General features: G+C 43.0%; 2 protein-coding genes across 9 annotated transcripts in view; one reads left to right on the forward strand and one right to left on the reverse strand.

Annotated features, from left to right (window-relative positions):
- The window catches only part of LOC143744958 (homeobox protein SIX6), a 34,472-nt gene extending 29,536 nt beyond the window's left edge, over window positions 1-4,936 (reverse strand). For 6 of the 8 annotated variants that reach the window (XR_013205934.1, XR_013205935.1, XM_077236694.1 and 3 more), the window contains exons 1-5: window positions 4,582-4,909; window positions 2,187-3,058; window positions 1,376-1,493; window positions 1,176-1,287; window positions 324-381 (exon numbers count right to left, since the gene is read on the reverse strand). Coding sequence is in view for 5 of the 8 variants with exons in the window: in XM_077236694.1 (XP_077092809.1) it covers window positions 324-381; window positions 1,176-1,287; window positions 1,376-1,493; window positions 2,187-3,041 (1,143 nt within the window). In the remaining 3 variants the exon portion in view is untranslated. Of the gene's footprint in view, window positions 1-323; window positions 382-1,175; window positions 1,288-1,375; window positions 1,494-2,186; window positions 3,059-4,581 lie in introns of those variants that run through there. The other 2 variants (XM_077236698.1, XM_077236701.1) reach the window with 2 other exon arrangements.
- A 1,017-nt stretch (window positions 4,937-5,953) lies between these two features.
- On the forward strand, window positions 5,954-17,747 carry dhrs7 (dehydrogenase/reductase (SDR family) member 7). The gene is made up of 7 exons (XM_077236706.1): window positions 5,954-6,319; window positions 10,721-10,873; window positions 11,086-11,192; window positions 12,036-12,275; window positions 12,378-12,500; window positions 17,215-17,430; window positions 17,528-17,747. Exons 1-7 carry the CDS (start codon window positions 6,190-6,192, stop codon window positions 17,573-17,575), a joined length of 1,017 nt encoding a protein of 338 aa, XP_077092821.1. The 5' UTR covers window positions 5,954-6,189; the 3' UTR covers window positions 17,576-17,747.
- The last annotated feature ends 43 nt before the right edge of the window (window positions 17,748-17,790 follow it).

The following is a 17,790-nucleotide window of genomic DNA, read 5'->3' on the forward strand; positions in this document are numbered from 1 at the left end:
TATTCAGAAAAAGTTTAACCATTTAAGAATTTCTTATAAATCTAAAATAAATTTGACCAACAAATTTGAAGGGCTCCATCCTGCACTCAACCAAACCATTCCCAAGCACAGCTCAGCCTATCCGACACCATCAGTATAGAGCAGATAATGTGGAACAGGATGGAAACATGCATAAATGAAAGAAAAAAAGACTAAAACACTTAAGATGGTGACAAACAACATAATCGTGCAATGTGGCTGAATTCTAGAGCACAACAAAAAGCATGCAAGCAAAAATCCCAGCATTTATACACACATACACAGGGTCAAGCTGGTGTACTCACTGTATCCTCGTTCCGGTATGGGTTAAGTTTGTTGTATACTGCTTCAATTACACTCCGCCTATGACAAACACAGGAAAATGTATGAGCTTCTGAGGGAAGAAAGAGAGGGAAAGAACCATCTCCTCTCTCGCAAAACCTACTGAGCTGCCCACATTCAAAACAAAAGGGAAATTCATATGCAATTCTTTAAGTGCAGCAACTTGAGCACTGTTGGTGAAGAGTCAGACCCAAGTCAGTTTGACATCAAAGTTTGGTTGGCTTTGAGAGCGGTTTTATAAACTTTTCTAAGGGGCCGTTTACACGACATCATTTGATTACAAATTTAAAACTTTATGCGTTTTGGCTGTTAATTTACACGACAAAGCCATCTTGGAGGCCTGAAAACGGGTTTCAAAGTGCACGTTTTTGAAAACAACAGTTATCGTCTCCGTCTTAACATGAATTTGTGAGAACAGTGACGTCATACGCATGCGCATTAACATGTTCAGTTTATAGTTAGGTGCGTAGTGTTTCTATACAAAGTGACATCGTCAACTACTGCCCTGGCATGAACAAAACAGTATTTTGTATCGTGTGAACGGGGATCGTTTTGACAATGGTGGCATCTGTTCCCGAAAAATGCAAAGGAAAAACTTTTCCGCTTTTAGAACATATTTGTCATGTAAACATGCCCTAAAAGCGTCGTGAACCAACGGCAATTCTGATTTTGGGTGAAATATAACAGATACACGCTACACAGTTCAAAAGTTTTGAACCTTAGTATATTATTAATTAGTGTATAAAAAAATGCTGGATGGGCATATCGCAATGTTTTGGGAATACAGAAAAAAGGAGAGACGATATGGTACTCACTTGCTGGCCAGCTCTCCTCCAGGTGGTAGGTTGGGGATGCTCTCAGATGCTAATGTGCGCATCACATGTACCAGGTCGGGCACACCATCGTCCCCCTGCCTCTTCAGGATCTCTGTTATATCAACAACAATTCAGAGCCATCAAGTATGGTCCAATGACTGATTTCATTAAAAAATGAGTTTGTAAAGGTTAGCTCATACCTTCTACTCGGCTCTCAAGGTATTTATCAAGCTCCGCTTCCCTTTTGACAGCTTCAGGGGAAACCTTTGGTGCACTGACGAAACACACCAACACAACACTCATGTTGTCACGACTTCCCTGTCCAATCACAGAAGAAGGGAGGGGTTAATCCAAATTAAAACCAAATAGAACTAAAAGAAAATATATACATGCGTGTGTGTATCAATATATTATATACTGTAAAATGCGATTTGACAGCACTAATATATATATTTATTTATTTTCTCGATGTCTCTCATGCTCAGCAAGGCTAAATTTATTTGTTAAAAATACAGTAAAAACAGTAATATGAAGGAATACTATTATAATTTAAAACAACCATTTACTCTTTTAATATAATTTAAAATGTAGTATATTCCTTTGATGTCAAAGCTGAATTTTCAGCATTATTACTCCAGACTTCAGTGTTACATGATTCTTCAGAAATTATTGTAATATGCTGATTCGCTGCTCAAGGAAAATTTATTGCGATTACCAATGTTGAAAAACAATTGTGCTGCTTAATATTTTTGTGGAAACCGTAATATCTGCTTTCAGGATTCTTTGACTACAAAGATCAATTTAATGCATCCCTTGCTGAATAAAAGTATTAATTTCTTTAAAAAAAAAAAAAAAACCTTCTGAACAGTAATAGAAACTAATTGCATAAAATACTGTGCAAACCGTCAACAAGAGTGATTTCTGAATCATCTCCAGATTGTGATAATTTCTGAATTTTTAATAGACAAAAGAATGAATCTGACTCACTGGTAAAGGTCTGGTTTCACTCACCTTGTACAAACAGGTATCTACAATTTCATTGCAGACCCTCTCCAGATCGTCAGTCACCTCAAGTCGTGAACGAACAAAATCACACAGCTCCTCATTGGCCATCACATCCCAGATCCCATCGCAAGCAAGAACAATAAACTCGTCCTCCGCCTCCGACCGCTCGATAGCATACACCTCGGGCTCCGGCGACACCAGCTGCTCCGTGGGACCCTTACCATGAACACACTTATAGTCAAAGTCCCCCAGAGCCCTGGACACTGCCAGGGACCCATTGACGCGCTGGATCATCACAGATCCTCCAGCGTTCTGGATCCTCTCCTTCTCCAGGGGGTTGCTGGGTTTGTGGTCCTGCGTGAAGAAGTGCACAGCCCCTCCACGACTCAGCACCCCCCGCGAATCTCCGCAGTTGATAAAGTAGATGTGGCGGGGTGAGAGCATCACACCAACGGCCGTCGAGCCACTGCGGTCGGCGCCACCGTGCTTCTTCTCCGAGATCTGCCGCATGTGATCGTCGATCTGCAGGAAACCCGTACGGATGCCGGATTTCACGCTGTCCACGTTGGGCTCCACGGCTGGACCCCCCCCTCCGCCTCCACCCTGGAAGTCAGGGTTGCTGGTGATGTGCTCCAGGAGATGCTCGCAGCAGTAACGTGCGACCTGCGATCCCGCATGCCCGTCATAAACAGCAAAGAACGACCAGGGGTCCAGGCCATTGGGCAGACCGATGACAGCAGTATGCGCATCCTCCATCTCAACACGCCAGCCTTGCATGCTACTCAAGCCGTAACGCAGGCCGTTGCCGTCCCCTTTTGCATTGTGTTTCTCCATCTTTGGCTTATCGAGAAATGCACCCATCTCTGTTGCTTAGGAATCTGGAACACAGAAGTTGAAGAATGATGAGTGATATAAAAAACAGGGTGTCATTTCTATGCCACTCACTCACGCCAAACTGAATCTCCATTTGTGTCCCGACTGAGCCAGATATAGGGCAGCACGATAGGACTGTCGCGGTGGCAAATTTCTGCAGTCAATACCAGTAGAATTTCACAATTCTCAAATAATATCAATACCATTGCAAAAACTGTAATGAAACGCACTTTATTTATGCAAAAAAATATTAACATTAATAATTTAAATACACAGGGCCAAATTGTCCAGCCCTACAAAAAAGCACAGCAAACAACGTTCTCAAATCACAAACATAAATTTATCAGAAAAATCTAAATTAGATGATCTAACGTGAATTTGTAAAACCTTTAATGGGAAATTTAAAGGGATAGTTCACCCCCCAAAAAATGTCCATACTCTGGAAGTCAATGAGGCTCATCAACTGTTTGGTTAACCATATTCTTCAAAATATGTTCTTTGTGTTCAGCAGAAGAAATAAATTCGTACAGGAATGAGAAATTTTTAATTAATGGGTGAACTATCCCTTTAACGCTAACGAATCAAGTGTGAACACGCACACATAGTTACACGCCCAGCACAATGCCTCTATTTATAATTCATGATGGCTGATACTACAAAAGTCATGTCATGCCAGTGGCCAGTTTAGAAATAAACTATGACATGCCACCAGGCTCATGTAACAAGTGTAAACACATACACACACCGTCGCAAAGGCAGGCAGACACACGGGTTCCCAACCATGTATGGCCGTCAGCTAACACACTGCTAGGGACACTACACACTCGCATACTAAAAATAGACGAGTACAAATGCATTCTGACCATTGTTCGCCACTCACATCAATCACCGCTCACTCTGTACACAACACCAGTGCACTTGAACACCAAACAAACACCAGCCTTGAACACTGTTTGACAGGTACACACTCTGTAAATCCGATCCAACTGCAGAGTGGATTTACTGCTAGATTACGTTCACGTTTTACAATCAGATATGGGCAATCAATGTTATTTGCCCTTGTTCTTTGCACTGTTGAACAGCACTGAACTGAAAGTATGCGCGTGCAGACCTGCCGCATGTTCACGCGCCTCTCTATTCCGCATTACGTCATCGTGTCGCGAGCATAATAGCACGATAGCTTCATGCTAAAACAGACGTTTGGGTTCATTCAGTTTAATTTCAATCATTCGACGACGTTAAATAGGTTAGTGTGTGTAATCGGGGAAAATAATGAATTAAGGTTCTGGCAGGTACTTACTGCTAATGTCTGGGGTAGGACAGGCTAAATGCTATCGAGAGGGCCTTGTAAAGCCTCGGGCTTGGGTCGTCAGACCTGAGGCCCTCAATGCACCATGCGACGGCTACATGCAGCAGGTCAGCCCAATGAGCTCACACAACACCCGCCTAACGTTACTCCCTTAGCACACATGCTAACAGGCTAGCTCTGTCATTCACATAGGTATATTACAAGAGCGCAGACACTTACCCACTAAAAATAAGTCCTGGCGAGTTCTGTAGTGGAGGAGGTAAAAACCAGATAAAAGAAAAGGACGAAAAGAAAGAAAGAGATATAAATTGAGCGCGTCGGTGGTGAGAGAGAGAGAGAGGCTGGCGGATTGTTTTGCTCTGCATTCAGTCTGTGAACGAGAGGATCACCCTTATCGGTTTAAACCAGGGATGCATCATTCCCATTTATTCTGCGTCCTGAATGTAATTAGAAGGTGTAAAGGGTCGGGTTTGACCGATGTTTTGGTCCGCTGTGTTCGGGACCGAATCTCTGCACACCAGCAGCAGCACAGAACCCGGATGTGGATTCAGTAGGGCTGCGCACTTAAAAGAATGACATCATCATCACCATCATCATCATCATCATCCCTCCATCTGTACATCATTCTGTCATCACCATTGCATTCTTTCCTCCTCAGTAGTTCATTCATCAGTTCCTCTGTAGCCTACATAATTTTTTTTTACCACTATGTACCCTGTCATTAGTCCTACATCTCTCATCTGTCAAGCCCTGGTCATTTTTAATCCGGAGACTGAACAGAAAGCTCAGAGCCACATAATATCAGAAACCCCTTTATACAGAATTAAATTATGTTAATATATTATGTGGAAAATAAAAAGAGAACAGGGTAAACATGTCAAACTATAGAGTTCAAGCTGTTTTCAAAAGGTTTCTTAAGCCCTGAATGCATGCAATTATTTATAATACATTAATAAAATAATGTCTAAAAACATTTGTATTAATACAATTAACCAGACATTTCATTTAACAAATAAAACATAGGCCTATATATAATTCATTATTTTTGATAACAACAGAAATACACTAAAACCACATTTATGGACTTTTTATCTATCTGTCTATACATCTGTATGTCTATATATCTATCTTTCTGTCTGTCTATCTGTCTCTCTCTCTCTCTCTCTCTCTCTCTCTGTGTGTGTGTGTGTGTGTGTCTGTGTGTGCTGCGTGCGTGTGTGTGTGTCTTTCTATCTACAGTATCTGTTTTTCTATCTGTATGTCTATCTATCTGTCAATCTATATCTCCCTGTCTGTCTATCTATATATATTTATCTGTCTGTCTGTCTTTCTATCTATTTGTATCTGTCTGTCTATATTTCTATCTTTCTGTCTGTCTGTCTCTCTCTCTCTCTATCTATCTATCTATCTATCTATCTATCTATCTATCTATCTATCTATCTATCTATCTATCCATCCATCGTCCATTTCGAAAATAATCATTTGCTTGACATTGACAGAAAGACAGACAGACAGACAAATTTGAAAATAAACGTAGAGCTGTTTAAATAGGTTCCATTAAGAAGATTAACCCGGAAGGCTTTGAATCCTCTATGCTGCTCTATGGTTCTGCCGCGTCGCTGAACTTGGTGCTCGTGAGCACTATGGTGAGCACTGAGCAGAATTCCGCAATGTTGATTCGAACTTCGAACGAATCAGTTATGTCGTAACCAGGTCGTAACACACACGGAAGCGCTTAGCATGTGCGAGATTCAGCAGCTTTCAGTCAGACACTACTCTGTGAAATAGCTGGATTTGGTCAAGTTTCTCGTTTCTTGTGCAGAAATTATGGATATATGCTGGCTTTGTGTGATTCTCGCTGGGATCGCAGTTTATTTACTAACGCAGTTTATACGCTTTATCTTCGCCGACGCTGATCTGACTTTGTTATGGGCGGATAGGTTCGGCAGCACGCCAGGTAATATGATCACCCTCGCTTCGAAATTTGATGGCAGTGTTTTTTGTTGTTGTTGTTGTTGTTGTTGTTGTTGTATTTTTTTTTACATTGAAATATATTTGCAGGGTAAATTCACTACTGTGTAGATCGATCAATTCATGCTATAAAGCAACAAAGTCAATGAGTCGTGACACATTTCTGCAATATTGTGAAATTTGCACTCTGAGGTATCATGTTCTTACTATCATGCTCTTAACAGCCCAGTGTGGGTGTGTGGATATCTTTGTCACTATACTGTATGTGACAAGTATTGTAATGGCAAAGTATTAACTTTTAAAAAGTGTTAACGAAAGTCTGATGCCAACTTTTACCTAACACACACACATACTCGGTTTCGCTAAGTGGAGACTCTCCATAGGTGTAAATATTTTTATACTGTACAAACTGTATTTTATATTCCCTAACCCTACCCCTTAACCTACCCATCACAGAAAACTTTTTACATTTCCCCCCAAAAAAATATGATCTTATTAATCCATTTCCCTCCCTCGTTTCCATCACAAAGGCGATCTCAGGTTTTACACACACACACACGTTGTTGTTTTCATGTTTTATGTCGACTTTCCATTGACACAATGATTTGTATACTGTACAAACTGAATATTCTATCCGCTTACACTAACCCTACTCCTAAACCTACCCATCACAGAAACCTTTCTGCATTTTTACATTTTCAAAAACATCACTTAAGAATTATAAGCAGTTCCCTTTCGAGAGGTCTCTCTTATTGCGTAAGTTAGCTTATGCTATGGAAAGACTCCTTTTCTCGATAATATTGAAGCAAATTTTTAAAACGCAGTGCAGCTGCTCAGCAGACATACAGCTGAGTGCCTTAGCTCACTCATTGGCTGTGCTGCGGCAACTGCACGAACCTATGGCGAGTCCGCTAGGATCCGCAAACCAATCAGGACGCTTCACGCCCATGCGCGTCAGGGCCCACCAGAATGGGCGTGGGTTATAGCAATTTAAGCCCCTATTTTCCGGGTCCCTATCACAAAGCGGCCTGTCCCCAGACTTCATTCAACTCCTAGCTATGCGGGGCAAGGCCTGGGAAGCCATCCCGGAAATATCAAAATGGGTGTTGAACATAATAAAACGAGGCTACTCGTTACAGTTTGCTCGCAGACCCCTGCGCTTTCTAGCTGTGGTCGAGACATCGGTGAGAAGCGATGCAGCTCACATCCTTCGCACCGAAATGTCAGAACTGTTAGTGAAAGGGGCTGTAGAGCCAGTTCCCTTATCACTAAGCAAGTCTGGCTTTTACAGTCGATATTTCCTTGTTCCAAAGAGAGATGGTGGCCTCAGGCCATCTTAGATCTCAGACACCTGAACAAAGCACTTAGGACACGCCCGTTCAGAATGCTGACATCCAAACAAATCCTCGCACAGATTCGCCAGGGGGATTGGTTTTTCTCAGTGAATCTGAAAGATGCTTACTTTCACATTCAGATAGCACCCCATCACAGGCCATTCTTGAGATTATCAGTACACAGTCCTACCATTCGGGTTATCCCTAGCACCTCGTACATTTAGGAAGTGCATGGACGCAGCTCTCGCCCCCCTGAGACAACGGTGTTAAACTACCTCAACAATTGGCTGGTTATAGAACCAGTCATGGTTCTCCGTGTTGACTCAGCTGCTGGAATCAGCCCCATGGCCAATACCACTGAGGAGAGACCTCCTCACGCAGGCGAATGGGACAATCTGGCATCCCCGTCCCGATCTGTGGGGCCTCCATGTATGGCCCCTCAAGGAGTATCCGGGAACCTTCCGGATAAGGTGCTAAATACAATTAATGAGGCGAGAGCACCTTCAACAAGGCGTCTTTATGCTCTAAAATGGTCAGTGTTCTCCACCTGGTGCACAGCGCGGAACCTAGACCCCTACTCATGTGGAGTAACAAGGGTACCTTCCTTTCTACAAGAGCTTTTGGATGCGGGTTGCACCCCCTCCACGCTCAAAGTATATGTGGCGGCCATAACAGCATTTCATGCTCGCGTGGCTGGGCAATCACGAAGAAATGACTTAGTCGTGCGCTTCCTCAAGGTGGCCAGAAGGCTAAACCCCCCTCGACCCCCTCTATACCTATTTGGGACCTTTCAACGGTTTTGGAGGCCATGAAAGGGGCCCCTTTCGAGCCACTTAAGTCTGCTGACCTGAAGCCGCTTTCACTCAAAACCACCCTCTTGCTAGCACTGGCATCAGTCAAGTGAGTGGGTGATTTGCAAGCACTCTCAGTGAGCGCTTCCTGCCTTGAATTCAGGCCCAACGACTCTAGGGTCATCCTTAAGCCAAGGCACAGGTATGTTCCTAAAGTGCTCTCTACTCCGTTCAGAGCGCAGGTTATTTCGCTGTCAGCTCTTCCTTCGTCAGAAGACGAAAGAGACGCGAACCTACTCTGCCCTGTGAGGGCTCTCAGAGTCTATTTAGAGCGTTCTGCCCCCTTCAGGCAGTCAGAACAGCTCTTTGTGTGCTTTGTGGCCGCACCTGAGGTTGTGCGGTCACGAAGCAGAGACTGACATGCTGGATCGTTGATGCTATCTCGCTGGCTTATGAGTCTAAGGGCCTCCGTTGTCCCATAGGCATCAAAACTCATCCCACGAGAGGCATGCCCTCGTCATGGGCATGGTCGAGTGGAATACCAATTGAAGATATTTGTGCGGCGGCAGGCTGGGCCTAAAGTCCACATTAATGAGGTTTTATAATATGGAAGTTCCCGCTTTGCAAGCGATGGTTCGTTCTGTATGAATAAAGTGTTAAGCACATTTTCAAAATTATAAGGTCCAACGTCTGTCTGGTCCTGGGTAAACATGAACTGTGGTTCTATATACCATATAAGAAGGAGAAAGGCCCATTCCTATTTTTTTCCTATATAAGACTCATTACTGATCTGGCCATATTAGGACTCATAACTCAACTCATATGAGCCTCGGGCGCTTGGCCCTGGGCTATAGTATGGGGTGAAGTTTTTAAGCACACACAGCATTTTGAAAGGGGTTCCCATAGTGTAAGCTAACTTACGCAGTACGAGAGACTTGAAAAGGAACGCCTCGGTTACTAACATAACCTCGGTTCCCTGAGAGTAGGGAACAAGTATTGCGTAACTCGCCGTGCTACTGTGCTTTGATCGGGTGATCGGTTCAGTCGATTTAACCTAATATTCTCGAGAAAAGGAGTTTTCCCATAGCGTAAGCTAACTTACGTAATACTCGTTCCCTACTCTCAGGGAACCGAGGTCAAGTTAGTAACCGAGACGTTTTCCTCATGGGGACCAAAAAATGACATTTTGTCTGAACCACACACACAAACATACACATGTACGTATGCATATATATCCACACATATTATATAAACACAAACCTTTATGTTTGATGCGATTAATCACGATTAATTGATTTGACAGCACTAATATATATAAGCTACATTACAATGTGCATAAGTTGATAACTGAAAAGTGGAAACTGCATTAGCAGTTCTCATTCTAAGCACTTTGTAGTATCACACAGGCCTGTTTTTATTATCAAATTATATAGAGCTATCAGCCAAGTTTATAAGAACCTATGTATTAATTGAGCTTGATATTGTGCAATGCATTTTATTAGTTTTATTTTTAAAATTGTCAATCGCTAGGACAAATTTCTCAATACTTAGGTCACTTTTTCAAAACTTTTCACACAGTTCTCCTTACCAATTTTCATCTTGACCCAACAGTTAATTTCACATTCAAAATGCATTAACCATCAAACACATTACAATACAAATTTATTTCCAATCAAATTGAAAGACTAACACCTGTGGTGTTCAGCTAAATTTAATTGTTTTGATAGTATTTCATTTTTTAGACAATATGGTATTTCAAAATGTAGCAAACTGCTGTCTTATTCCATATTTGTTTAACAGTTTTGAAAAGAGTATGTAATGTGCTAATTGGCCTGTGGGTACATCAAGATTTGTTGGTGTTTGTGTGAGAAAAGAATTAATGTCATTTGAAAGTAGTAGTTATTGAATGCATTTCATGCCAAAGTAATGATGATGAATGATTCACAGTCTGTGCGAAGAGTTTTGAAAAAGTGATTAGCGATTGTAAAAAAAAGAAGAAAAAACTGTATTACTTAAACATTTATCCAATATAATGTTTAGGCTGAACCCTTACAAAAATGTTTTTCACCCTAAAAAGACACGAATAAGCACCTTTTTGTAACACTGTCCCATTAACTAAGTATACCTACTCTGTTCTTGCATTCCTTCCATTACTATACCGGCTTTAATCACTGTTTTTAATTACTTAATTGTTATATAAATAATACATTGTTTAATTTCTATAGATACGTAGATACGTTGTTGTTTGTTTTCATTTCATAGAGACAAAGTTGCGAGGCAAAGTGGTTTGGATTACCGGAGCCTCCAGTGGCATTGGGGAGGAGTTGTCCCTTCAGCTCGCTTCGCTCGGTGCTCGGCTGGTGCTGTCTGCCCGCAGGGAGAATGAGCTGGAGAGGGTGAAGCGCATTTGCTTAGGTATGAACAGTCCCAAGAAACTTTTGAGAGACAGGAGTAAACACAAAAAACCCTCAGAGGTCAATAAGTAAACTATAATTCATGTCTTCAGAGCTGTAGAGTGTGGCCCTGAATGTGTACACAAGTATCTTTGCTGGCAATATCTGACTACAGTTTTGTACTAAAAGCATTCACACCGTGACCTACTGACCCGAAATTTATTTTCTTGTTAGAGCGCTCCTCTCTAAAGGATGGCGATATTCTTGTTCTTCCACTCGATTTGTTGGACCGTGCATCACATCAAGAAAAAACTGCTGCAGTTCGGAAGCACTTTGGTGATGTAAATGCCATCTGTTTTTCTTAATCTTTAGAGTGTTTTTTATTCTGAAATTATATTAATATTAAAAAAAGTAATAATAATTTAATTTTAAAATTAAATAAATTAGTAAAGCAATAAATTAGTAAAACAATAAATTAGATCTAAATAAAAATAAATGTGATTAAAATAAAAAATATTAGTTATTAATCTATTAAATAGATTAAATTAGATTTAAGTAAATAAAAAAGTGATTACATTTAAACAAAAAATAAATACAGTATTTACAATATAGTAATACATTACTACAGTGAGTATAATATAATAATTTAACTGAAACTAATTTTAGATTAATAATATACATTTACCTGTGTATAAATTGGGTGTTTATAAAAGACAGATGCCTTATAAATTTTAGGACTGAGTCTCTCTCACAGGGATGATCATATTTGGGGGTCCGTGGCATCTAAAAGATTGAAAACCCCCGCAATAGAATGTGACTTGAAACGAGGCGTGCAACTTGGAAAATTTGAAATTGTGAAAATATTGTTGCATTAATATAAAAGCACCCAGGGAGATGTACACACTTAATGAACAACATTAACTTTTAAAGCTAATAAAATGTATTAGTTAGCTAAAGTTCCTACATTACATGACAATAAAACTTGCAAACCTAAACGTTTGCAGAGACAGGTTTGTAGAGTACAGTAAATAATTGCATAGCATGGCATCATTTAGCCTCATGAATTTTAGTTCTTTATGCTGTACCTTATCTGAGCATCAAGCAATAAAATGCCTTAATGGTCAGTGATATTAAGTAGGAATATTCCCCCCTAAATGTTTGCATGTCTGTATCTGCATTTTCAGATAGACGTATTGATAAATAACGGAGGCCGGACCCAGCGTTCACTGTGCATAGAGGCTGATGTGGATGTGTACCAGGCACTTATGGAGCTCAACTACCTTGGCACCGTATCTATCACTAAGCAGGTGCTGCCCCACATGATCCGTCGTGGTAGTGGTATCATAGCAACCGTCAGCAGCGTTGCAGGCTTTGTGGGGGTGCCCCTGGCAACGGGGTATGCTGCCAGTAAGCATGCGGTGCAGGTGAGAGCAAATAGTAGACAAAATTCCCAGAGAATCTGCCTACTGGTAAAGGAAACGGTCATAAAATATAGGAAAATCTCCTGATTTGTTGTGTTTCTGCAGGGTTTCTTTAACTCTCTGAGAACAGAACTCGCTGATTCTCCAAACATCACGATCAGTACCATCTGCCCCGGACCTGTGGTATCAAGCATCGTTCAGAACGCAATCACAGAGGAGCTGGGCAAGGTACCTGCACAAGTGTTGTTGTCTTTTATGAAGTGAAAGAAGGCTGAAAGAAAAATGTTGCCTTGGTTGGAAACTAACTGAATTAAAACTAAAACTGAAATAAAAATTAAATACAAATATTTAGGATAAAAAATACAACAAATGAAAAGATAAAAAAAAGCAAATTAAAATATGAATAAGCGATGAGTTGCCTAAGGGATGATCCACGACATGGAAGCAAAGAACTGCCCGACATTAAGTGGAGGGTGGTTGGGTGCCTACGCAAAGTGCATTAAAACCGTATAATGCACAACTAGCCATGGATTATCCCACTCATACCATGGTCATTTGACAGCTTTACGCTGTTGTTGATGTTTGCAGCGCAATATTTCACCAGAAGGTTATTGCCAGCTATTTTGACAATAATGGCTGTATGTTGAGTTATTTTCAGAGGACAGTAAATATATACTGCTATTCATTCATTCAGGCCTTTAGCGTCGAGAACGACGATTGGTATGGCGCTTCAGTCTTCTACTGTCGAGGAAGTCTTTGTACTGCTGGCAAGATCTTTTGACACCAGATCTTATGGAGGCGTGCCACATTGCTCGGTCACCAGCAAGCGTTTCCCAGTTTTCGCTTGGAAGGCCGAACGACTGAAGGTCACGCTTCAGGACATCCTTGTAGCGGAGCTTCGGCCGGCCGACTGGGCGAGGGGCATCAGCAATTTCGCCATACAAAATTGCTTTCGGTAACCGGTTTTCTTCCATGCGGTAAGTCTGGCCAGCCCAGCGTAAGCGACGGGTGCGCAACATAGTGTAGAGGTCTGTGCTCTTGGTCGTGGAAAGGATAACCGAATTTGGAACATGATCCTTCCAAGTTATGCCTATAATTGAGCGCAGACAGCGAAAGTGAAAGGTGTTCAGACGATGTTCATGTCTGCGGTAAGTGCACCAAGTTTCACTGCCGTACAGGAGAGTGCTGAGAATACAGGCCTCGTAAACTTGGACTTTTAGGTGGAGAGACAGAGAATTGTTCTTCCATACTCTCTCGCTAAGCCTGCCGTAGGTTGTTGATGCTTTCCCAATTCGGATGTCCAATTCGCAGTCTAGACTGTTGGAGGTGTCGACTGTGGAACCCAGATAAGTGAACTTTGTAACGTTTGTCAGTACGCTGTTGTTGATAGTGATTGCGGGTGAGAGCATAGCAGGTTGGGCAAAGACCACTGTTTTTCCCAGGCTGATCTTCAATCCAAACTCCTCACAAGCAACAGCAAAGGAGGAGCACATAGCCTGCAGCTCGGTCTCAGAATTGGCAAGGAAGGCGGCATCATCTGCATATAGGAGTTCCCGGATATGGACGCGGTTGATCTTTGTTTTTGCACGAAGTCTTGCCAGGTTGAAGAGATTGCCAGAGCTGCGTGTGTGAAGTAACACTCCAGATGGGACAGGGAAAGCTCGGCGCAAGACAGCGGAGAAGAATATACCAAAGAGAGTTGGAGCCAGAACGCAACCTTGCTTTACACCACAGAAAATTGGAAATTCCTTAGAACGAGAGCCCTCGAACTGTATTGTTGCCTTCATAAGAACATGAAATTCTTGTATGATTTTCAAGAGTTTGGGAGGACAGCCCAGTTGACGGAGGATGGTAAAGAGGCCGAACCTGCTGACATAGTCAAAGGCCTTTGTCAGATCGACAAAGACTGCATACAGGGGCCGACCTTGCTCAATGCATTTCTCTTGGATTTGACGAACTGAGAAAATCATGTCTATGGTTGATCGACCAGGACGGAAGCCGCATTGACTCTCCGGGAGTATCCTATTTGCAATAATCTGTACGCGTGGGAGGATGAGGCGGGCTAAGACCTTGCCAGGCTGGGAGAGAAGAGCTATGCCACGGTAGTTGTTGCAGTCGCAGCGATCCCCTTTGTTCTTATACAGAGTAACTATGTTAGCGTTACGTAATTCGTCTGGGATGGTGCCTTCATTCCAGCAAGTTGAAAAGAGGTGATGGAGTTCCACGGCAAGTGTGTTGCCACCACTTAAGAAGATTTCAGGTGGAAGCCCATCCCCACCAGGGGCTTTGTTGTTCTTCAGAAGGCTGATGGTTTTTATAACCTCATTGAGAGTGATGTTGTTATCAAGGTCGAGCATGATTGGGAGTTGTGGAACAGCAGATACTATAGCAGCTTCACTAGCTGTTACAGGCTCAGCATACAGTGAGCTGTAGTGTTCCACCCAGCGATTTAGCTGATCGTCAAGGTTTGTGAGTATTTCACCTGTTGAAGATCGTAGAGGGGAGGACTTCTTCACAGGAGGACCTAAAGCTTGCTTTAGCCCCTGGTACATACCACCAATATTACCAGTGGCGGAGCAATGTTCTACATGCCTGCAGATGCTTTCCCAGTAGAGGTGTATTGCCACCCGTGTTAGGCGCTGCACCTCTTAGCGGGTCTGTTTCCAATGAGCAATGGTATGAGGGGAGGAGTCTTGTTTGACGGCCAGTCGTGCCGCACGCTTATCCGCAAGAGATAGAAGGAGAGTGTCTGCATGACACCTAAACCAGTCGGGCTGTTTTTGGGTGCGTCTGCCGAAGCTGGAGAATGCGCAATCCGTAACTATGTTACGAAAGCGCAGCCAGGCCGATGTAGCATCCTGGGTGGGGGCGGACAGAACAAAATTGGCTTGCAGCGAAGCCTGAAATTGTTGTTTTCCTTTGACTTGGTTGCAAGGATGTCGAACGTCGGAGATGGCTTTGGATGAGACCGGTGGATTCTCTTGGGTTTGAGTTTAATCTTGCAGCGCACAAGTGAATGGTCTGTGTCACAGTCAGCAGATTGCATAGACCTGACATGAGTGAGGTCCTGAAGGTGGGTTTTTTGGATGATCACATGGTCAAGTTGATGCCAGCGTTTAGAGCGTGGGTGTTGCCATGTCATTTTGGACCATATTGAGCCTTCAAAAAAGGATGATGGAATGCACAGCTTATGTGAAGCGCAAAGCTCAAGGAGGCGCTGTCCATTGTCGTTCATTGAGCCCACACCATGTAGACCCAGCACGTCTGGCCAGGCGTTGGTGTTACTGCCCACATGAGCATTGAAATCGCCAAGGATGACTATGCGGTGGCCACGACTAATGTTGGAAAGAGTTTCACTCAGCAGGAGATAGAAAGAATCTTTCTGATCGTCTGGCGAAGTTAGGGTCGGGGCGTAGGTAGAAAGTAATGTCACTGGACCCGCGGTGGTGTGCAGTCGCAGTGACGACAGCCTGGGAGAGATGGAGATGGGAGTTTCAGTGAAACAGAGCAGCTTGTTGCAGATGGCAAAACCCACTCCATGCTTTGGTCTTTCATTGACGGGATAGCCAGTCCAGTAAAACGTGAAGTTAGCTTCACGTACAGAGCCACTTCCAGTGAGCCACGTCTCGCTTAATGCTGCGATGTCCACCCTGAGTCGTAGAAGTTCCCTGTCTATAACAGCAGACTTCCGGGGATGGACTCCGTCAAGACAAGAAGTCACCCCGAGAGAACGGACATTCCAACATGCCAAACGCAGTTGGGAGGCAGTAGCAGGATGACGACCGGGACACGCCTGCCTAGAACGCGAGCCCTGCCGAGCAACGACAGCACCCCTATTTGCAGGGGGCTCCCGAGTTGCCAGTCGCTGAGAGTTTTTTTCAGACAATTCCATCGTAGTTGCTTGAAACGTCAAACGCCGAGGCAAAAAGTTAGTGGATGAGTCCATGCCCAGAACAAAGCATCCACCTCTGGACCCAGCACTGCAAGCACCAGCGGAGCACAAATGTGCGACAGCTGGAGCAGTGATGGGTTGCCCCGCAGTACCCGCTGACTGGGTGTTGATCCCTGACCGTTGATCGTGAGACGGTTCTTCCGCTCAGTTATCTGCCATGGGAGACCGGTAGCTGAAACCTTCGGCTGCGCTCGCACCATGACTGCCAACTCCTGCTGCCAAGATGGCATATTGCTATTTAACCCATAGGTGGGGTCTGGATTGGTGAGAGCCAGGGCATGTCCACACGCCGGTGGGCCATGAACTCAACACCTCTGGGGTTCCAGACTACTCCGAGATCCCTCATGCACTTAGCCTGGGGCCGCAAGGTACCCAGTTTGCCATGGTGCACCGCGTGGAGGTGGCATGAGATACTGCTATACAAGCAGCACATTGACTACTCTCAAATATATCCATATATATAGTTTCATTTCTATAGTATTGTCCCTTGAGAAGATATACTAAAATGTTTGCTAAAATGTGAGGGGTGTACTCACTTTCGTGGGATACTGTAGATATGAGTTATGCACACCTGCTGCGTATGTTCAGCGTCTCGAAGCTGCGATTTTAATTTCTTCAAAATAGCGATGTAACTACTTTGTTGGCGAGAAATTTAATGTAGCGATTCAGCACTGAAGCTATTTTATTACTTAAAGTGGCGGGCTGCGTTGGTAAGTTTCTGTGCTCCTGAATATTTGTGTGCGCGGCCTTCAATGAAAACAGCGCATTAATATAGAACGGCGATTAAACTGACTCGGAACTAACTATGCATTGAACGATTTTATTGCACAACTTCCAGCCAATCAGAGTCGCGTTTTCAGACAGACCATGGTATATAAATTTACTGAAATGGCACTGATCAGCACTACACAAAATTAAATGATCATTTAATCAAAATACCTAGTGTGTTTTGCATTTGCTTAACTAAAAAGTACTTGTTTTTGTCTGTAGCCTGTGGCCACAGCTGGTGATCAAACACATAAGATGTCTACAGAGCGCTGTGTTCACCTCACTCTGGTAGGTCTGGCCAACCATGTGAAAGAGATGTGGATTGCTGAGCAGCCCTTTCTACTCTTCTGCTATTTGTGGCAGTATACTCCCACTCTGGCCTGGTACACAACTAAACTTTTAGGCAGAAAACGTGTGCAGAACTTCAAAGCTGGGCTGGTGAGTACTGGGAGCTTGCTGGAAACAGATCCCTGAACTGGTTTAATTACGCTACAATTGTAATAATATCTTTGGGGAATCATCTTCTCTTTCCTAGGATGCAGATGCCGCATACTTCAGCAAGCCAAAGGTCAAGACTACTTGAAAATCTCATTTCAATAATAAGTGATTTGTGCATTCATTTGCCGAAAGACCCGAGAAGTTTCAGAGTCCATAACTTTTTAAAGTGTCACACTATTTCAGTATGTCATCAAATATGAAAACACCTTACATTTTGCTTGCTGTATAAAGACTAAATAAAGACTAATTTATTAAAATAAGAAGCTGATTTATGTATTCTGTTTTCTGTATTAAAAATAG

This window comes from Siphateles boraxobius, unplaced genomic scaffold (assembly GCF_051911475.1).
Source record: "Siphateles boraxobius isolate OS27281-9 unplaced genomic scaffold, OSU_SipBor_1 20, whole genome shotgun sequence".
Taxonomy (NCBI): domain Eukaryota; kingdom Metazoa; phylum Chordata; class Actinopteri; order Cypriniformes; family Leuciscidae; genus Siphateles; species Siphateles boraxobius.